A 23,776-nucleotide genomic window follows, 5' to 3' on the forward strand; every position below is an offset into this window, starting at 1 on the left:
AAGAATAGAAATGTAAAGCAAAATATGTATCCAAGTGAGTATTCCCATACATAGCAGGCAAAGAAAGTAAAATTGCTACAATTATACCATATGGTAGGAAGGTTCACCTAATAGCATAAAATATTTCATAGCCTCCCAAAATACCAGGGGAAAGAAAGGAAAAGCCATTCGATTATTTAAAGCTGAATTGTCTTAAATCTTCAGTCACTATGACCATTATTTTTAAAACATCAAGGCAATTACCTAAACACATCTGAGAAAATCAACAACGTTTGAAAGAAAGCCAAACAATGGCACAAAAAGACAACAAGCACTGTGTGTATTTTATAATATAATGAAATTATAAGGATTCTAATAAAATTGTCAATAAAAAGTTTTAGTTCTTGTCATGAAAAGTTTTGCTGAAACTGTTGTCTTCTTAAAATAAGCAAGAGACCTAAGCAATGGTGGCTACTGGAGTGAAAAATCCCTGCTCTATAAACTGAGGCTCCACTGTGCCTTGATGAGATGATACTGCCATTGCTTAAGAACACAACAGACACAAGACGGAGGACAGTCACTGCACAGGGCGTATTATAAACTGTATTGTTCTGCTGGGCTAACATTTTTTCATCTTAGCGCTTTGGTTTTCTTGAGATATTTCATGAGATTCCAAGTTACTGTTAGCTTTTTCCTAAACTCATTACAGAATCATTAAGGGAAAGGATAGAGTTGTGCACTAAGGGGTCATGAAGGACCACACTGTGCCTTTCATGGGCTCTGTGTGGCCTATTTGCTTAATGTGGACTCCTTCCACCATTATTTTTTTTTCAATTTAAAAAGAAATAAATGAATGTATGTGTATACACACACATATACACACTATCATATTTATGGAGGGGTTGTTTCTTTAATTCTGATTTTAAAAGCAATTAAAATATTTCCATTGGCTCCAAAAAGTGTCGTGGGCTCTCCTAAGCATGGTGCCTACTGTGCCTAAAGAATAAGTGGGCCCATGGGGCACCTGGGTGGCTCAGTCAGTTAAGTGTCTGCCCTCAGCTCAGGTCATGATCATGATCCTATGTTGGGCTCCCTGCTCAGCGGGGGAGCCTGCTTCTCCCTCTCCCTCCCCCAGCTTGTGCTGTTTCTCTCTCTTGCTCTCTCAAGTAAATAACTTTTTAAAAAATTTTTTTAAAAAATTACCTAGATGATTGCTAAAAGCCTCCTGCAATAAAAACATCTACTATCAAGTAAGTTTGCAGCTTTCCCAATATGATATCTTCACAATATAAAAACCAATGAGATCAATACCAGTAGTTGGTCCTGAAACATATTGACTCGATAGTTAATATTTTTTTAAGAATTTATTTATTTGACACAGAGAGAGAGAGCACAAAGAAGGGGAGCAGCAGGCAGAAGGAGAGAGAGAAGCTGGCTCCCCCTTGAGCAGGGAGCTCAAAGCAGGGCTGGATCCCAGGACCCCGGGACTATGACCCAAGCAGAAGTCAGACGCTTAACCAACTGGGTCATCCAGGCAACCCAGTTAATTTTTTTTTAATTTTTTCCCAGTTAATATTTTTTAAACTCAATTTTAAATATATTAAAAGATCTCCACCAAAGGATCTGTTTATAAAAAGATAAAATTACATTCTAGGGACAAAAATTATAGAATTAATAACCTTATTATGTATTTCCATCATGTGCTAAATTATGCTTGCTTTTTAAAAAAATGATTAACAGTGAAACTATTTATTTCTGGTTTTCTGGAAGCACTGAATTTTTTAATATAGTAAATCATCATATTTAATGTACACATCTTGCCTTTTTCATAATAGTACCAAAATATTAAAATAAATTTTCATTTATCAAAAACTTTTCATAAAATGTTTTCTCTATGTAACTTCAATTCATTAAATTTAACCAAATTTATTTGTAAGAAGATACTTCAGAGTCCTATCTCTAGGAACAGAGTTGATAATCTGTATTATTGGTATCACATAGTAGGAGTTGTCAACAGCATCTCTGTCTCATTATATATTAGTTTTTATCACTCATCTACATTCCTCTTTATGTATTTCTTTTTTTCTCACACCTTTCCTTGGCCATTTTTTAATGCCTTCGATGGGCCAGCTACCGAGCCATACAGGCACTACCTAGTGTGGTGTGGCAGGCATCACTTCAGAGATTGCTGACTCCAGGTCCTGGCTCAGCTACTAGATCACTGGTAAGAGATTAGCAAAGAGTGAAAGTCCAATATCACAGACAATTCTGGAATGTATACTGTAAATGAATGAAAATCAATATAATTCATGGAGCTGTAATACAATAAGCCATCCGATGCTCTGAATTTCTAAACAAGAAAAAGTCCATTCGCTCTTGAGATTTCAATTTCACATTTAAACTACATTAATCCTTGATGTTAAGGCTACAAGATACTCAACATACAAACTATAAAACTTACTGAGTGGATCCTACACAACTCCTAAATTTAAACAAAAACCATAGTACTGGCATATCTTAATTTCTTTGTGCCAAACACAAAGTATACTCTGTTACACTAATCAGATAAATCCTATGAATTATCAGCAAATGGTAATAAGGACATATAACCCCCCAAACAGAACTTAGGATGAATTTACTGGAGAAGATCCTTCTAATGAAATTTTAAGGATTGATTTCTTAGGAATTCACTGTGAAATGGGATTTTATTTTATGAATCTCTAATACCCTTATGCTTTAGACTTTTCCTAACTATGTGTGTATACCCATTGCTTCACATGAAACTTCTGAAGTTAAATTAACAAAATATATTATTTTATCAATAGGAATATATTTGACAAATTTGGCTTATACACTATTGGCCATAAATATGCAGAGTTCAATTTTAAATACACCACTGACACATTTCCAAAAGGCCCCAAACAGGCACTGCAATTCATTGCTGATGTAGACCAATACGCAGAAATACGGTTTCTCCCTCATTTCCAAAAATTCAAATAATATATTAAAATTATTCATTATCGGTTTTTTTTGTAATAACATATTTACTTATAATTTTTACTTTCTTAACTAGTGTATATGTATATTTCATATATATATATATATATAAGAAATGCAATAACATAAAATGTTTGCTCTAGTATTTCTTTTCTGGCCAACATTATTACTCATTTCAAAATTAAGTCTGAAGTATATTTTGTCATGCATGTTTTAAAAATTTAACTATTCCAGGTATCAAACATAGTGTTTATAGTACTCTAAGCAAAGAATAGAGTGGATCAGAATTTTTATAACAATGAATATTCTAGTGAGGCTTCTGAATATGCTATATTAAATACTTTAACAACTATACGTGAAAAAAAACAGTAAATATTTCCCAATACTACTACCATCTTTTTATGTTAACTGAGACCACATAAAAGGATGCTTACATGTTGAATAAGCCTAAAATCAAAAGATTAAAAGAATGTAGCAGAAAGCCTTTTATATGTTTCCATTTCATACAGGTAAACCTCACTTTTCTCAAGGCCAGTCTGACTTTCTTTGTGAAGACCCTCACATAGGGAGAGCTCTGCGACTTCTGACATTCTACCTCCTTCGTGTCTATACTATTCATGCAGCACAATATGGTGTTTTAGGATATCTCATATGCTTTAATCTTTGCACGTCTGTACTAATAGAGAGAGATCTAAAGGAAAAGTCAAGGGAAAATTCCAGGAACACAGAGCAAAAAGATAAAATCTAAAACGAGAAACAATGTGAGGCAATCCTGGCAAACCCTGTAGTTTAGTATTTGCCAACAATAATTTCCAAAAGAGAGCATATGTAAAATAAAGGAAGGAAATAATCATTATACTGAAGAAAGATTTTTCCTTAGCTGAAAACGAATGCACAAATCTTAGGACAGAAATGATCCTTCACGTGCCATGAAAGATCAGTGAAAGAAGATCACGTTTAGAAGAATGTCCATGCTCTGAGACTTTGAGAAATATTTCAACATTGAGAAATATTTCAAACATGCACACTTAAACAAAAACAAACTGAAAACAACAGATTACCTGCAATGGAATGAGAATCAAAATGGCACCAGGTTTCTCATGAACAACACCAGATTCACTAAAACAGGAGCTGTACCTTTAAAGGTTTCCAGGAAAAGTTATTTTGAACCTACTGAAACAAACTATACTGTGCACTATATTCCTTTTACTCTTCCTTCTCACCTATTTTTGAAATGACTCTATTTTTAACCTCTACTAGCTAGTTCCCTTATTTATATTATTACCCCAAAATAATAAATACACCTCTAACTTATTGGGATCAGATATGAGGTCATAAGTTTACTACTTTCTGGACAATGCAAATACCTTTGAACACCCTAAGTCCTACAGTGCTTATTATTCCACCATGTATTTCATTTCTGTATATCTTTTAAACCCAAGATAATAATTATTTATGCATATATATTAAAATGTCTAATTGAAAGTTGGAAAAATAAGATCAACAAAATATAAACTATTTCTGAACATATTTACCAATAGATGTGCAAGACATATACTGAAAATGAAATTGTTGCTCAGATGGATTAAATATCAAAATAAAGAGATATACTTCATATTCATGTATCAAAAGATCAGTATTGTTAAGATACAGTTTCTTCTCAAATTTTTCTAAAATTCTATGCAACACCAATCAAAATAACCAGTAAGATTTATTATTTTTTAAGATGATTCTAAAATGTATACAGAAATGCAAGAGATGTCTGGGTGGCTCAGCGGTTGAGCGTCTGCCTTTGGCTCAGGTCGTAATCCTGGAGTCCCAGGATCGAGTTCTGCATCGGGCTCCCCACATGGAGCCTGCTTCTCCCTCTGCCTGTGTCTCTGCCTCTCTCTCTGTATCTCTCATGAATAAATAAATAAAATCTTTTAAAAAATGCAAAGAATCTAAAATAAGCCAAACGATTTTGATAAGGGAAAACAAAGTAGGAGTAACCACTACTTTGCCTGATGTTAATACTTCCTGTAAAGCAGAAGTAATCAAAACAGTACCATCCTGGCATAAGAACAGACAGATGATGTGGGACAGAGCAGAGAGTTTAGAAGTAAACTCACATATATACAGTCAACTGGTTTCCCACTGAAGTCCCAGTGTAATTTCTGAGAAAAGGATTGTCATTTGAACAGACAGTGCTGTATTTATATTAAAAATAAATACATTTCAATCCTCATCACAAGTCACCTACAAAAGTTAATTCCAAATAGATCTCAGGCTAAAAGTAAAAGTTAAAACCATAAAACTGAAGACAATCTGAGAAAATCTCTTACTTTGGTGTACACAAAAATCTCTTAGAACACAGGAAGCAAGGATCATAAAAGAAAAAGATGAGAAATTAAGCTCCAAACCCTTCAAAATTTGTTAAAAGATCTGAAGGAAAGTCTCAGACTGGGAGAAAATATTTGCAATGAAAATACCTGACAAAGGTCTTGTGTTCAGAATACATAAACAATCTTAGACATCAATAGGAAGTTAATCAACTCGATTTTTAAAATTATACAAAAGATCCGAAAGGACAGTTCACAGAAGAAGATATGTGAATGGTCAATAAGCCCATGAAAAGGTGTGTAATACCATTATTTATCTGGGAAATGAGAACTGAAATCATAGGATACCACTATCTTCCATTAGATTATTACAACTAAAAAGCTGACAATATCAAGTGCTGGTGCGGGTGCAGAACAACTACAACTCATGCATTACTTATAGGAAAGAAAAATTAGTAACCACTTTTAAAAATAGTTCAGCAATTTCATATAAATGTACACATACTCTTTCATATGACCCAGAAATTTCACTCCTAGGAAATTAATCAAGATCAATTAAAATACATGTCTATAAAAACTATCTGTCTCACTTGAATGTTCCTAACAGTTTCATTTATAATGGTTCCCAAACTGAAAAGAGTATGAATATCCATCAACAGGTAAATGGATAAACAAAATTTGGCATATCCATTCAATGAAATACTATTTAGCAATAAAACAAAATAAATTGATAAAAAACTAAAGATATGTTCAACAAGATTTAATTTACCAATATCATTTGAAATTCCGGATGTATCTCAGCAACATTATGCTGAACAAAAGAAGCCAGACACAAAATAGTATATAGAATTTGATACCATTCACATAGCACTTTAGAAACAAAAAATCAAATCATTGGTTGCCTTAGAGCAGAGGTGAAACAGCAAAAGGACATTTTTTGAGATAAAAGAAATCTGTATCTTGATTGTTATGGTTTGTTAAAAACTCATGAAACTCTACACTTAAAATAGTGCATCTCACTATGTATAATGTATAAACCATAAAGATGATAACTCTTAAAAAAGTTTTTGGTTTAAACAACTAGAAATTTGGACTGTGTGTAGCTGGAATATGAAATATTATATATATATATATATTAAACATTATTCAGCCATAAAAAGAATGAAATTGTACGATTTGCAATGACATGGATGGAGCTACAGAGTATAATGCTAAGCAAAAAATGTCAGAGAAGGGATCCCTGGGTGGCGCAGCGGTTTGGCGCCTGCCTTTGACCCAGGGCGCGATCCTGGAGACCCGGGATCGAATCCCACGTCGGGCTCCCGGTGCATGGAGCCTGCTTCTCCCTCTGCCTGTGTCTCTGCCTCTCTCTCTCTGTGTGTGACTATCATAAATAAATAAAAAAATTTAAAAAAATGTCAGAGAAAGACAAATATATATGATCTCACTCATATATGGAATTTAGTAAACAAAACAAACAACCAAAGGTGGAAAATAAAAAGAAAAACAAACTGAGAATCAGACTCTTTACTCTAGAAACAAACTGATAATTACCAGAGGGGAGGAGGTGTGGGGATGGGTGAACAAGGTGATTGGGATTAAGGAGTATGCTTGTCATGTACATTACTGTACATGTACATTACTGTAATTAAAATAAAAACAAAAACAAATAAATAAATGCAATGTACTATCCTAGACAGGATCCTGAAATAGAAAAAGGACATTAGGGAAAAACCAAGGAAATCTAAGTATGGGCTTCAGCTAATAATAACGTATCAATATTAGTTCATTAATTGTACCATGCTAACGCAAGATGCTAATAACAGGGGAATATGGATATGGGGTGTAAGGAATTTTATATACCAGATTCATAATAAATCTGTAAATCTAAAACTATACTAAAATAAGAAGATTATTTCAAAAAAGCTTACTGTTTAATTTTCACAACTTACTGTTTAACAATATTTGTCTTTAACAATATCAACATAAAAAATGAAATATCATAAATCATTTTAAAATCATTTGGAATCTGAAATTTTAGTTACTAACATATGACATAATGGGGAAATTATTTACAACCCCTATCACAGGCAGGGGGATAACAATAAAACTATAAACAGCTCCGAAAATAATCAAGAGAAAAAGGAAAAACCAAACAGCTTGACAGGAAAATAGAATAAATGAACAGAGTTATCCAGAAAAATAAATTAAAATGACCAACAACATAAGAAAAGATGAATATCCCACTCGAAATAAGAGAAATGCAAATTTAAACCACACTAAGATACACAACTAACTGATGGAGCTCCCAATGGCCATTAGCTATCGCATTACCAGAGAGACAAAAATCTACTCATCACAACATGCTATTGATGAGGCTGTGGGCAAATAGGCATTCTCAGGAACTTGTAGGAAATGCAAAGCAGGAGCACCTGGGTGGCTCAGTGGTTGAGCATCTGCCTTTGGCTCAGGTCCTGATCCTGGGGTCTTGGGATCGAGTCCTGCATCAGGCTTCCCCCCCGCCGCCCCTGGGGAGCCTGCTTCTCCCTCTGCCTATGTTTCTGCCTCTCTCTGTGTCTCTCATGAATAAATAAGTCAGATCTTAAAAATAAATAAATAAAAGAAATGCAAAGCTGAGGGGAATTTGGCAATATGTGGCCAAATTACATATATGCTTATTCCTTTATACAGAAATCTTATTTAGAAAGATAACACTGGCCAAAATATTATAAGACTGTAACAATATTTGGAAAAACAAAAGATTAAAAAACAATCCAAATGTGCATCAATAAAGGGACTGAATGAATACACTATGCTAACCCTCCACAATGTAATACTATGCAACATACAACTGGATAGGATGGAAATCTATATCAATATTGCATGAACTCAGGTTATGTTAAGTGAAAAACAAGGAACAAACAAATACATACGTATGTGTACACACACACACCCATATATGGAAAAGTAAAAGACACATTAAAAGGACAAACCAAAAATAAATAAGTAAACAAAAAATAAAAGGATAAACCAAATAAAAATGATTACTACAGAGGAGTAATAGGAAAAATCAGGAAGAAAATTTTCTCTGAAAATGCTTTGTTTCATAATTTCATCCTCAAATAGATTTACCTTCAAGTGGGGTATATTGCTTGAAGCGGGTACCTTCAAGCAAAACTCCAGGGCTTCTTGCTTGTACCAACCCCTCCAAAGACTTAGACACTAACAATGTGTTCTCATGGCCAAATATTTTGTGAATTTCATAAAGTAAATTATTGTTCTATCATTCTTCTTAAAGAATGGCACCAAAATAGCCTAAGATTTAGTCTCCACTAAACCTTATTTAATCTATGGTTTTCAACTTTGGAATCAAGTAAATGTTTCACACAATCGAAAAAAAAAAGAGAGAGAGAGAAAGAGAGAGAGAGAGAGAACCAAAGAACCAACAAAGCTGCAGTTATTATGATTTGATCAACCCTACATCCTTCATTCTGGAACGTTGCATACTACTGAAAAGCAAAACATCAATATTTTAAAACTGTCAGTATAAGAATATAACTCTATTTCCCCATCTACCCAAACAGCATCTTTTTTTCTTTTTTTCCAAGCAATTAGTGAAAATGTTTAAATCCCTTTACCGACCTCTTAATTGATATTCAACTTTGATTTTTAAATAAACTGTACTTCATGATTTTTCTCAGGAATGTACTTAACAGGTAAAAGAAATGAAGGGATCAAGTATGAAGAAAGAACACTAAACCAGAATTCAGAAACTCGAGTTCTGGTCCAGGATCTGCTTCTTCAGTGGTTGGATAATTTTGGCCAAGTCATTAAACCTCCCAGACCCTTCATTCTTTTTTTTCTCATTTATAAAACAGAGAGATTTAAAATGTAAAGCAGATGGCTATGCTTTATGGGTCATTCTCATTAATTCGTTTGAGGTTACTTTTTCTCCCCATAAGAAATAGATTTTTTTTCCAAAGTAGTAAATTCCTAAATATTACATACAAGCACCTGAAAAATAACTGACATGGAAAAGAGAGCATCACCCTCTCTGACCATAAAAGACCCCCTTTGCACCCATGCAAGGAAGTATAGGAATGATGGCTGCTCACCACTGGTTCTTCTCCGATGAGGAAGCTGGTCTCTCTGCTGCTCAGGGGCTGCTGATGGTAACATGGGGGAGACAGGATGCTGTTAGTAACCGTGCAAGTGGGGAGCATATAACTTTCAACAACAAAAAATTCTAGGTTCTCAATATAGAAACACTAAACCTGCAATTGAGAGGACTAACAAAACACCTGAGATTGAAGGCAAAATCTCTGTGTATATATGTGCACCTGTGCACTTGTGTGTTCTTGCTGCATGTGTGTGTGTGTGGAGAGAGAGAAAGAGCTTGAGAGAGAATAAGAATTCTGAAGGTACCTTCATCAAATCACACACACAAAAAAAGTGAGATGCAAGAAATGGTTAAGAAACTACTATATTACAGAGAGGTAACAGAGAGTGCCACCCTCTAATGATGTGGCGTCCTGAACAGGACCACAAAGAAAGGGAGAATTAATTGGCTATTTGAGGCCTTCCTTTTCGACATTTGTTTGGAATCCTTAAATAAATATTAATATTCATATTAACTAATCTAATTGATAAATATTAATTAAAATAGTTGAATAAATAACATCATCATTTTATTTGATTTACTAAATAATTAAATTATTAAATCAAGCGAATACCTTAGTAAACATACCACCAGGATCCTTAAGGACCTGTACTTACAACCCAAGGAAAAAAAGCCATGCATGGATATAGGTACACACAAAAAACACCTGTAATTAAAGCAATAGCTATGTTGCTCTGGTGTATGGTGGATTTTTAAATCCTCACGTTCCAGGACAGATGGCTCACCACAGCACATGCTCCTGAAACCACACACTATCACTTCTCTGCGGTCCCCACTGACAGATACCACAGGGGCTATGGAGAGGCAGCAGCCAGCCGAAGTGACCGGAAACTCATGTCTATAGACAAGGAATCCACTTACCTGGTTCTTGGAAAAGAATCACAAACAGCATCTCATTATGCCCAGGTGATGCTGGGCAGATGAGTTTTGAAAACAGGAGATAAAAAGTACTATCGACATTAAAAAAAAAACAAAACAAAACCTCAAAGGGCACTTTGGAAACACATCCAAGGCTACAAAAGTTAAGTTGCAAAATGTGCCACACACGCACACACACAAAGGAGCAACAACAACAACAACACAAACCTAATAATTTGTCCGTGTTCTTAAGGAGGACAAGGAAGAGAATTTTGAAAACCTGTTAATTTTCATATTGCAGTATTCAAAATAAATTCCATGAAAAGATGAAATCGGGGTGCCTGGGTGGCTCAGTCAGTTAGGCAGCTGCCTTTGGTTCAGGTCATGATTGCGGAGTCCTGGGATCAAGCCCCACATTGGGCTCTCTGCTCAGTGGGAGCCTGCTTCTCCCTCTGCCCCTCATCCATTTGTGCGCGCTCTCTCTCGCTCTCTCTCTCTCTCAAATAAATAGATAAAATCTTAAAAAAAGATGACAGTCATCTATGGTATTAAAGCTATACTGAAACAGTGGGAAGAACTATGGCAGACTGAGTCTAAGAGTAAACAGTCGCTCAAAATCCTCTTTAACTGATCTGTGTTCTGCCGATGGACCTTGAATGCATTCCGTTAACTCGCCTAAATACATCACATATGAGCTAATGGATATCTCAATCACTCAATTCCAAAACGGCAACCTCAATAAATCGTCTTTATTTCTGTGTTTCTGCCTTTAAGATAATATGTAAATTCATTATGGCTTCACTTTCTGTTGACTCCTCATCACATAATTTTTTTTTTCAATAATGCTAGATAATGGTCAGCTGTTTAACTTACAAGAAGGTACAAAAAAAAAAAAAAAACCTAAAATGTCCCAAAAGCAACCGGGCTGGTCAGTGGACACTCTCTCACTGGAAGAAATACCAACATGCTGCGACTTCCCAATCAAAAGCTGCAGGTGCATCTTCAGTTTGCAAAATAAAATTCACAGAGGTCCCTTCATACTTTTTGCTGAGCATTTCATTGCTTCGTTTATCAATGACCTCAGTCTCAGGCCAAAGGAGAATCTGTGCTGTTCTCAATTCTACATTTCCCTCTTCCAGGGCCATGACTTTCCTGTTCCAGGCTGCCTCTTTCCCTGACCCCGACCATTACGGAATGGAGGGAGGTGGTACACAATGGCATGAAATGAATACATAGATGAATGAATGATGCAAACTTCCAGGAGCCGAAGAAACCTGGCAATATTCTGAAGATCTACACAACCACATAGAAACTACGTAGCAATCCTGAGGATTCCAAGTATAAGAAGCAATTATTTGGAAATTGAAATTTTGGGGGAAAAAGACAGGATTCTTAAAACAGTATTCTTAAAGAAGTAATATTGTAGAGTGATTAAGAGAGCAAGCTCTGAAATCAGCCTGCCTGGGTTCCGAGGCCCAACTCCAGAATATTACAGATATAACAATAAACCAGTTTAGATAGGCTCATTTTAGAGACTCTCCCAAACCTTTTTCTTCAATTATACATGTAAACTTGAGCAGTTAACCTCTTCATGCCACAGTTTCAGTACAGTGAAGTTAAATATGATAACACATGGGACGTTTTCAATAAATGTTGACATTTTAAAGTTAATTTTTGCTTCATTTCTACTAATCGTGTCACAGATTTAATATAGTTATCATGCTACAAATTTTTAATTCACATGCATTTTCTGGATCTCCCCCAAAATTCTAATAATGTTCTGCGATGACCTGTATTAATTGTAGATCAGAAGGTAATACTCTAGAATTTAGGCCTTTTAAAGTTTAAGCAATCATGAAAGCAGAGATTATTCAAAAGTAGATAATTTTAAAATACTGAGTCTACAATTTCTATGTATTCTGTTTTGTAAAAGACCCAAATATTCATAGCTATGAATTTGCTCATAGACTAAATCGAATTATTCTACTCACCTTCGCCTCAATCCAAAACTGGAATGAATATTCTCATGATTAAAGTGTCTTTTTCAAAAGGCTGACTACAATGTAAATTTTGTATTTTTATAGCATTTGGGTAGATAAAAGGAAATCAAGCTAAGCACTGAGGGAAAGCTAAATAAGTTGTATTCACTTATTTTTTTTCTTTTCATGTTGAAATGATTATGGATTTATAGAAATTTGCGAAGATAGTAGAGAAATCCCACGTGTCCACCACCCAGTTGCCCCCAGTGACCAATACCTCACATAACTATGATACAACCTCGAAACCAGGAAACTGCCAGGAGTACAAGGTACGTATTCAGGATTGTGCTGCTGCATCACGTATGTACACTTGAGTAAGAACCAGCGCAATTAATACACAGAGCACTTCTAACCAGAGATTTCCCTTGAGCTACTCCTTTTAAAGTTTTATCCACTTCCCTCCCTCTGTACGTGCATAACCCCTAGCAACCACTAATTTTTCCTCCGTCTCTGTAATACTGTCATCTCAAGAGCTATAAAAATCGAATCATATAGTATATGGCCTTTGAGGGTTGTTGTTGTTGTTGTCGTTTTTCATTTAAGCTCAATGCCCTGGAGATCCATTCAAGCTTGTGTGTGTGTATCAAAAGCTCATTTCTTTTTATTGGCAGGTAGGAGTCCATGCTAAGGCATGTGGCTTATTACAGTTTGTTTAACCAGTCACCTACTAGAGCACAATCAGGTGGTTTCTACTCTGGGCTACTACAAATAAAGCCACTAAAAACACTTGTGCAAAGATTTTTGTGTGCTTATAAGTTGTCATTTCTGTGGGATAAAGGCCCAAGGGTGTGATTACGGAGCCATAGGGTTAAGTGTATGTTTAGTCTTTTAAGACACTGCCCCGCAGTTTCCTAACATGACTGCCCCCATTTTATTTCCCCACCAGCAGTGCATGGGAGACCCAGTGTCCCTGCAGCTTCCCCAGGTTTTGGTATTGTCACTATTTTCCATTTTAAATGGTGTGTTCTCATGGGCGTACAGTGAAATCCAACCTTGGTCTTATTTTGCAATTCCTTAATTGCTGGTCATCCTGAACATCTTTTATTTGCCAAATGCATGTGTTTGCCATCTCTATCCTATTTAAGGTAATATATCATCGTGTACTTTACTCATTTGGGTTGGCTGCTTTTCAAAAATGGGTTTTGCTGTTTCTTTGTAATACCACACACACATAGGGGGAAACTTTTGTCAGATATATGACGTGGACGTATTTTCTCCAGATCTGCAGCTTGGTGGTTCCTCTTACCAGGATCTTCCATAGAACAACAGCTCTTAAATTTGAAAAAGTCCAATTTATGAATTGGTTTTTTATGGATGGATCATGATTTTACATCAGTCTAACACCTCTTTAGCCAGACGTACTTTCCACAGATTTTCTCCTCTATTTTTTCTTCAAAAAGTTGCATGGTTTTACATTTAAGCCTGTGATCAATGTTGAATTAATTTTTGCATAAGGGATGAGGTTTAAGTTAAAGTTCTTAATTAAAAAAAAATAAAGTTCTTAATTTTGCCTATGGATATCCAAATGCTCCAGCACCACTTGCTGAAAAAGATTATTCTTTCTCCATTGAATTTTTACACATATGTCCAAAATCATTTGGGTGTACTCGTGTAGGACTATTCTTGCCATTTCCAATCTGCTTCATTAATCAACACGCCGCTCTCTGCAAATGCCACAGTGTCTTGCTTGCTTAAACTGTAGCCAAAAAGTCAAGTCTTTGAATTGGGTAGAGTGATTCTTCCCACTTTCTTTTTTAAAATCTGTTTTCTCTCTTCTACTTCCGGTGATTTTCATATAAATTTTAGAACACTTCTGTCTATTTCTAGAAAAAGTCTTGCTGAGACTTCAATAGGAATTGCATTGACCTATATACCAATTTGGGCTTCCACGTGTTCACTGCTCAGAGAAATGTAATTTCTGTATGAAATTTGCTTCTTAGTTCCAGGGGGGATTTGTTTTGCTTTGTTTTGTTTTTTGGAGGGGTGGGTTGTGGGTGTTTCGTTTTATTTTGTTTTGCTTTGTAAATTTCTTGGGATTTTCTAGTTAGATCACCATGTCATCTGCAAACTGGCAGGTTTATTTTATTATTTTATTTTATTTTATATTTTAAGATTTTATTTATTTATTCATGAGAGACAGAGACAGAGAGAGAGAGAGAGAGGCAGAGACACAGGCAGAGGGAGAAGCAGGCTCCATGCAGGGAGCCCGATGTGGGACTCCATCCTGGGACTCCAGGATCACACCCTGGGCCGAAGGCAGATGCTTAACCACTGAGCCACCCAGGCATCCCCAGAGTTTTATTTATTCCTTTCTTATCCATATGCCTTTTAGTTTATTATCTTATTGCAAGAATTTTCAGTATTATGTTTAATAGAAATAAATGAAGACATTCCAGTCATGTTTTTTATCATAGGAGGAAAGTGTTCAGCCTTCCACTACTTAATATTATGTTACTGTTTTACTGTTCTTTTTCAGGTAAGGAAGTTCCTCTCGAGTCCTAGTTTTCTGAAATATAGATAGATAGATGATAGAGATGATAGATAGATAGATAGATAGATGATAGATAGATAAATAGATAAAGATATGTAGATATAGACAGGTAGGAGCATATATATATACATATACATACATATATATGTGTATATATACAATGCAGTTTTTTTCTGAAAAAAATAGATAAAAATCATCTGATTTTTATTCTTAATCCTTTTAATATAATGAAGTACATCAACTGATTTTTGGATAATGAATAAGCCTTCCATCAATGGAATAAATTTCAATTGGTATAGTATTATATTTTCATATTCTACTTATTAGTATTTTACTAAGGATTTTTCTGTCTATGATCATGAAAAATATTACTCTGTAGTTTTATTTTTTTGTTATTTTTTTTAGTACTATTTTTGTTTGGTTTAGGTTTAGTACCAGGGTTATACAAGCCTCTAAAATGAATTGGGAAGTGTTTGTTCCTCTTCTATTTTCTGGAAGAGATTGGTGTTAATTATCCTTGAAACAAGTAGTCCTTAGCAGAAGGAATAGGGAAAATTTTACTAGGCATTCTTCAACTATGTTTCAGAGAGATGCTGTTTTTACTCCAAATACTTTATATGAGAAAAGTATGCTAGACACAACTCTAGGTTGAATCTAAAGGGGAGTTTGGAAAGAAGAGTGTCATTCTCCTGAAGGTGAATCAATTCCCCTTTCACTTGTTGCTTTCCTATAAAACTTATAAAAAATATTACTAAAAATTAATACATATGGTATTTCTATAATACTAAGGCTTAAACTTAAATGAGCATATTTCTCAGTGTGGCAAGCCAAATGTAAAGCCTTAAAAATCTAAGCAAAATTGTTTAAAATGAAGGCCTATCCAAAGTTGAAGGCAATGAAGCAATATCCATTGCTTTTTAAACGTGCAAAGAGATAAGGAAGAGAAAAAATATTACTTGATGAAATTGTTTTTCTATTATAGAAGTTTAAATTCATACGTATATAAACTTTATGAAAGATACACACAGAAGCAAAGAAATGAACTGCAATTGAAGGTAACTTGCACACTGCATACAGATCTGTGATGAGTATATTACTATTTGTCAATACAAACAAAATGAAAATGACAATATATTTATCATTTATATTGTATCAGTCAATCTCATATGATAACTTTCTTCAGTCCACTTCAAAGACATACAAACTTAAACTTTTCATGTTATTTATTATGTAGTTACCTTGATTCACTTGCTCATTTAATAAATATGTTCCCTGTGCCACATTATATAGCTTTAATTGTGGAGACTCTGCTTTATGACAGTGGTTTTCAAACTTCAATAGCAATAACAATCACTTAGGATATTATTGTTAAATCATGACTCCATAACCTTATTCCCCAATAATACAATTAGCAGTCTAATATTGGGCCCAGGAGTCTGAATTCTTAAGAAATTTTTAATGTAATTGTTATTCAGGTGGGCTACAAACTGCGCTGTAAAAATCACTGAAGTAAATGATTTTCATAGTTCCCTTGGTTGTTATATTTTATTTCTCTCAGCATTTTGGTTACAGGTTTTATTTTTTTTTAATACTTTATTTATTTATTCATGAGAGACACAAACGGGGGGGGGGGGGGAGAGAGAGAGAGAGAGAGAGAGAGAGAAAGAGAAAGAGAAAGAGAAAGAGAAAGACAGAGACACAGGCAGAGGGAGAAGCAGGCCCCATGCAGAGAGCCTGACGTGGGACTCGATCCCTGGTCTCTAGGATCACACCCTGGGTTGAAGGCAGCGTTAAACTGCTGAGCCACCCGGGCTGCCCCCACTGAGCCACCCGGGCTGCCCATGGTTACAAGTTTTAAAGGAATCTCAGGTCTTCTGGGCATCTTAAGTCAACCTTACCTAGCAAGTCTCTATTTGGTAGGTTGTGTTTTCCAGGGTAGGAATTTCAGTCATTCCTAAAAAACTATTTTTAAAGAGCTTTTTTTTTATCTGGCTGGACATCTCTCAACCCATTCAAGGAAATCACCTCTGTGAGTGCTAAGGTGTCAACTAGAGCCTACCAGAAAAATTATTTTATTCGAAAAATCTTTAGAATGCTTACTCTTGTATACAGAAGAATGTATAAAGTTTATATAAATAAAATAAAGCCTTTAGGTAAGAGATTTTTTTTATTTTTATAACTGTACTTAATCTTATTATTCATTATTTCATTTAATATATGTACTGAATTCGAGTTGGGTCACTTGAACTGTAGGATAGTCATCAATAAGCACTCATTACATACCAATAACTGTAACATGAAAAGTTGTCACATATCCTACCTGCATCATACTCTAGCAAAGCATTAAGCTCACTACTCTTCTCTTACATAGCAAGACTCAGCATATCTGAGTGTTTCACAGGGAGCCTCTAAACAATTCCAAACTTCTATTTGCTCCCTTGTCACATCTAGAAAAGTCAAATATTAAATCTGTATAAAACCTGGCCTTTGCTCTCCTTACCAAAAACATAAATAGAGGACAAAATAAAAAGAGGTACAAAATAACTGAAGTACAAAAAGACTTAAGTATTCACACAAGTTACATTTCTAAGTTTGTCTCGATTTTCTGTTCTGACTTATAGGAAGCTAATATACATTTAACTTACCTCATTCATTCCGAAAATATATTCTGTTTCTATATTGGATATTCTCTCTAAATTAAATGAGAAAAAAAAAAGAGTTAGAATGGCCAACTGATCAGAATAAGTTAAAAGTCTGCAAGAGGAGAAAACAGAATTTCCAAAATCAAACAAAAAAGTTCAAAGAAAAAATACTAGAGGTAAATATCCAAGGCCTTCCTGGAGCTAAGTTGTTCAAAAACAGCTTCCAGTAGAAGTCAGCACCGAAAACTGCATATAATCAGGGGGAAAAGCAAATAGTAGTATTTAGGATATAATCTCACTAAGAAATAAAATTAACTCTGATAAATGCAGTTATTAATCCATAGCCACAAAACAGCCGAGAGGAAAATATCCAACAAGGATGCCCACTGCTACCTTAGTTTTCATTGTGTGAGATATTGAACCAAACTATATGCAAGGAAAGCACTAATGGACACTACCAGTTCTAAATAGGCCAAATTATTTTCCTCATACACAGGTATTCTTGTGATAGTTATGTCTTGAGTCACTGGGACTGAAACACTTATTCAAACCTGTTTCTGACACTAAAAAAATAAATAAATAAAAATAAACATAGAAAATTCTTATTCTGTAGTGACTCCAAGTTGGGAAAACACTGAAAAATATTTCTCAACTCAAAAACTTCCCACAGAAAAACATTTCTTTGGAGAAAATCACAGTGGGAGTAGAATAAAGGGCCATCTACAGTAAGTGTAATTTTAGGAAGCGTTAGTACATATTCTGAAAATACAGAAAAAAAAATAAACCTACCATTTGTATATTTTCTTTCTTTTCTCTCATTTCTTTTTTCTTTCTTTTTTTTCCTGTTCTTTTCTCCAATTTTTTTAATTGTGGTAAAATACACATAACATAGACTTTGCCATCCTAATCATTTTTAGTGCACAGTTCAAAGTATTAAATATATTCATAACATTGAGTAACCGTCACCATCATCTATCTCCAGAACTCTTACATCTTGTATAACTGAAACACAATACTCATTAACAATATTTCCTCATTCTTCTTTCCGCCAGCCCCAGGCAGCCACCATTCTACTCGGTGTCTCTGATTTTGACTAATCTACGTACCTCATGCTAAGTGGAATCATATAGTATTTGTCATTGTGTGAGTGGTTTATTCACCTAGCATAATGTCCTCAAGGTTATTCATCAATGTTGTAACATATGTCATTCCTTTTTAAGGCTGCATAATATTCTATTGTGTGTGTATACCAGGTTTTATTTACCCATTCGTGTTAGCGAACACTTGGATTATTTCCACATTTTAGCTATTATGAATAATAATAGCCCTGCTATCAACAGGGATGTAAAACAAAACAAAAACAAAACATGGCTGTAAAAATATCTCTTTGAGATCTCTTTGAGATCCTCCTTTCAATTATTTTGAGCATATACCTAAAAGTGGAGTTGCTGGAATATAGGGCAATTCTATTTTAAATTTTCTGAGGGGGATCCCTGGGTGGCGCAGCGGTTTGGCGCCTGCCTTTGGCCCGGGGCGCGATCCTGGAGACCCGGGATCGAATCCCACGTCGGGCTCCCGGTGCATGGAGCCTGCTTCTCCCTCTGCCTATGTCTCTGCTTCTCTCTCTCTCACTGTGTGCCTATCATAAAATAAATAAAATTAAAAAAAAAATTTTAAATTTTCTGAGGAAATGCCATATTGTTTTCTACGGGAGCTATACATTCTTACCAACAGTACAGAAAGATTCTGATCGCATTCTCACCAAATCTTGTTACTTTTCAATTTTTTGATAGTAGCCATTTTAATGGGTTTGAAGTGGTATCTCACTTTAGTTTTGATTTGCATTTCCCTAGTGATTATGTTTTTGAGCATGTTGAGCATCTTTTCATGTTCTTATTGGCCATTTTTATATCTTCTTTAGAGAAATGTGTATCCAAATCCTTTGCCTATTTTTTAACCAGATTTTTTTATTGTTGAGTTTTTGGAGTCCTCTATACATTCTGAATCAGATAAAAGATTTGGAAACATTTTCTCCCATTCTGTGGCTTGCCTTTTTACTGTTTATAGTGTCTTTTGATGCACATTTTAAAAAAAATTCATGAGGTCATTTTGTCTATTTTTCTTTTCTCGCATGTGTATTTGGTGTTGTAGCCAAGAAACCACTGACAAATCCAACACCATAAAACTGTTGTTCTGTTTCTTTCTAACAGGTTGATAGTTTTAGGTCTTACATATAGGTTTGATCCATTTTGAGTTAATTTTTGTATATGGTGGTAGGTAAGGATCCAATTTCATTCTTTTGCCTGTGGGTATCCAAATTTAGCAGCACCATCTGTTGAAAAGACTGTCATTCCCCCCATTGAATGGCCCTGGCACCCTTGTAAAGAAGTCACTTGACCATATATGTGACAGTTTATTTCTGGGCTTTCTCTTCATGCTCGCTTCGGCAGCACATATACTAAAATCTGGGCTTTCTCTTCTATTCTATTGGTCTGTGTCTGTCTTCATGCCAGTACTACACTGTTTTGATTACTATAGCTTTGCAGTAAGTTTGGAAATCAAGAAATGTGAGTCTTCCACCTTTATCTTCCTGTTTTAAAATTGTCTATTCAGCATCCCTTGAGAGTTCATATGAATTTTAGGATGGGTTTTTCTATTTCTGCAAAAAAACATCATTGGAATTTTGGCAGGGACTGCACTAAATCTATAGATTGCTTTGGGTAGTATTGACATCTTAACAATATCAGATCTTCCAATCTATGAACATGGGGTATGTTTGCATTTATTTATGTTTTTCAAATATTTTTCAGCAGTGTTTTGTAGCTTTATTTATATATAATCTTTGGTTAGTTCTTAAATATCTTATTCTTTTCTTTAAGTTTTCATTTTAATTCCAGAGAGTTAGCATATAGTGTTATATTAGTTTCAGGTGCACAATACGATAATTCAACAGTTCCATACATCACCCAGTGCTCAGCACTACAGGCGCACCCCTGGATTAAAGGCCTAAATGTCAGACTTTAAACCATAAAAATCCTGGAAGAGAACACAGGTAGTGTGTTTTCTGCTTTGAAAACCTTAGCAATCTTTTTATAAATATGTCTCTTATTCTATAAATAGAATTGTTTTTCTCAATCACCTTTTCAGATTGCTCATTGTTAGTTTACAAAATTGCAACTGGTTTTGGTGTAGTGACATTGTAATCTACTTTTCTTAATGTGTGTATAGGTTCTAACAGGTTTTTTTGTGGACTTTTTAGGGTTTTCTACATATAAGATCATACCATCATGTGTGAATAGAGATAATTTTAATTCTCCTTTCCAGTGTGGATGCCTTTTATTTCTTTTTCTTGCCTAAATGGTAGAGCTAGAACTTCCATTCCTATTTTTAATAGGAGGGGTAAAATTGGGTATCCTTGGTAAATAATAATAGACAGAAATCACATTTAAAAAAAAAAAAGCTCTTTGAGGTTCCTAACAATTATTTAAGGTATAAAGAGTTCCTGAGATCAAAAAGTTGGAGAAGTGCTATCTATAAACTCAAAAGAAATATAGGCATTATGGGAATGTACAATAATGTTCAAAAGCATCTCAAATATCCAGAAATAGTAAAACGGATAAATACAATATGTGTCATTATGACCAATAATATATATGTAATAATACCACTTAATGTATTTAGTTAACAAAATTGAATGAATTTCAATTACATGCAGAAAGATAAATCTACCAAGACTATCATTTAGCAAAAAGGGGGGCAGAAACTTTAATATTTCATTTATATAAAGTTAACTATTCAAAACCCAAATATGCTACTTAGGGATGAATACTTAAAGGCAGATATTGTGACAATTATCCTTGGGTCTCTCACATTTCTGAATATCTTGCAAGCGAGACACTGATTGCCCTTCGCTCTGGATTATCTTTTTAAGAATCTTGGTTCAGTGAACACCCTTGGACAATACAGCATCTCCTTCTGTAGCAAAACGCAGGTTGCTCACAGTCTGAGACTACTGCAGTAGTGACTCCCTCCAGAGCAAAGAGAAGGCATAATTACTGACCAATACAAAAGACTCAAATTCCTTAACTTGGGATTGCTCTCCCGTATTGCAACCCACCGGATCTGCAGGAATTTTGGGGGCCTCTTTGTGTCAATATTGGGCAACCTGGGCCCAGGAAACAGGCACAAAAGGCTGCCATTTTGGCTGCTGTTCATGCTGGGAGTAATAACTGTCCTTTGTCTCTGATCCATGTGTCTTATGTCTTCTACCAGCATCCATGAAACTGTAATGGGATATTCTGTTAGCTTCCAACTACAGTAAAACCTCAGAACTTTGACAGTTTTGATACTGGATTATTACTACTACATTGATAATAATGTGATAGTGGCTAACATTTTTTGAAGTTTCCAGTTCTGTAGAGGAAGCGGTCCAAACTTGAGATAAACGCTATGATGGAGCAGGGCAGGGGAGTAGTTTAATTATGAGATCTGAACATTGGAGGCATTCAACCCCTGTGAGAACATATAAAGGCTGTTAAGGCAGGAGCTGAGGTCAAGAATCAGATGCTTAACTGACTGAGCCACACAGGCCCCCACAAAAAAGCTCTCAAGTCATATTTACATTTACATTGCATAAAAAGCACTGGTCCTTCAGTGAAGAATGGGTTCAAAGGAAGCCCCAGGATGGAGCAAAGAGACAAACTAGTAGTTGCTACAGTGAAGCACCAAGGAGGCATGGCTGTCTGGACCACAGTGGGGGGCAGTGTGTGTGAAGCCATGTCAATGGATTAGACACTTGCCATCAACATTTGGAACAAACTGCTGTCAAATTTCAGATGTGCAAGTTCAGGAACAAAGATTGAGGATTCTCCTAGGCTTGGGCAATTTGAGAAGATTCTATTTAATAAAATGGGTAAGATTATCAGTGGTGGGCAAATACAGGAGAAGCTGACATTGGCTGCCCACAAATACCCTTTCTCCTCCTTCCTCTTTACTAACCAAACCCTGATCATTGGGTGAAGCAATGTGCTCCAGGAAAAACAAAAACAAACCAAAGAACTTATTTCCCAGCCTTCCTTGCAACTTAAGAATATGCGTGCATTGAAAGTTCTCAAGTATCATATAAATGGCATTAATGTCTTAATAGGTTTGTGCAAGCATTAAGTGAGATAATGTATGTAAAGTGCTTCAAGCCGCCATTGACACAGTAGTCAATGAGTGTTAGTTATTTTTTGTTGATAACTGTTATTATTTTGAGGATATATTCTATTATTGATTTTCAAAACTTAAATTCTTTGTGAGGTAATTTTGAGAGTGTCAGATTAAAGATGAAAGAATTTCTATTGTATTCAGATCTTTTTGTTGCAGGGTCCGCTATTAAAAAGTTCATAGTTGCGATAAGCAAAGTATGAAAACTAAACAAACTGTGGCTATAGCTGTATCACTTAACTTTTCCAAGTGCAGGCTTTCTCAAGACTAAATATACAAGTAAAAATTCATTGAAAAATATAAAACATGGTCCAGTACTATCATCAAAGGGCTCTACCCATGAACACGGTCTAGATGTGCTGCTCAAAACTGCACAATGTGGAGACCATCTCCCATTAGATTTTCCAATGAGGAAAAAAAAAAAACAATACAGTAAACTCTTCTAGTAAGTATATAAGGAACAGGATTCCATGGAATACACATTCTGCCTCTCCCTGTATGGTACCTGAACGCTGACTTTGGGCAGGCTTTTATTTTCTTGAGAACAAACACAGTCATTGTGCAGAACTGTTCCAAGTACAGAAGGAAGAGGTGCGGGCCTTAAGCTAGGATTATAAAGTACTTTAGAATTCTGTTTTTAAGAAGAGAGAGTTGAAAAACTGTAAGCACAAACCCTTACTTCCCCTAAGGAATTCTGCATTTAACATAAAACAACTCTTTGGGGGAAAAAAAAAAACAGTTTCAAATTGCTAGCAGAGCTGGATGCAATGTGTTTATCAGAGAGTATGGAGAAGGGACAATACTGTCCCTCCAGGTTATGTCTTACTTCCACTAATTCTCTCTTCCCCTTTTCCCTTTCAACTTGCTGGTTCCCTTCCTTAAAACCAAAACCATCTTCTTCCTTGCTGGTTTTTCATGCTGGATCCGTCCTGACGTGGTCCTGTCAGCGCTGGCCTGCAACCTCTTCATCTGTCCCCTGCCTTAGCCTCCTCCTCGGTCCCACACCACCCGGAATGGAGCCCTCTCTGGGTAGGCCCAGCCCAACTATATCACCCCTCCGG

The 23,776-nt window shown here is 35.4% G+C and overlaps 1 protein-coding gene across 2 annotated transcripts in view; it reads right to left on the minus strand.

The window, feature by feature from the left end:
- ANO5 (anoctamin 5) overlaps positions 1–23,776 on the minus strand; it is an 88,420-nt gene that overhangs the window by 60,547 nt on the left and 4,097 nt on the right. The window contains exons 2-3 of one of the 2 annotated variants that reach the window (XM_041730719.1): positions 17,511–17,557; positions 9,413–9,460 (exon numbers count right to left, since the gene is read on the minus strand). In XM_041730719.1, the coding sequence (XP_041586653.1) occupies positions 9,413–9,460; positions 17,511–17,557 (95 nt within the window). Of the gene's footprint in view, positions 1–9,412; positions 9,464–17,510; positions 17,558–23,776 lie in introns of both variants that reach the window. The other variant, XM_041730718.1, reaches the window with a different exon arrangement.

Source organism: Vulpes lagopus, chromosome 15 (genome assembly GCF_018345385.1).
Source record: "Vulpes lagopus strain Blue_001 chromosome 15, ASM1834538v1, whole genome shotgun sequence".
In the NCBI taxonomy this organism is placed as follows: domain Eukaryota; kingdom Metazoa; phylum Chordata; class Mammalia; order Carnivora; family Canidae; genus Vulpes; species Vulpes lagopus.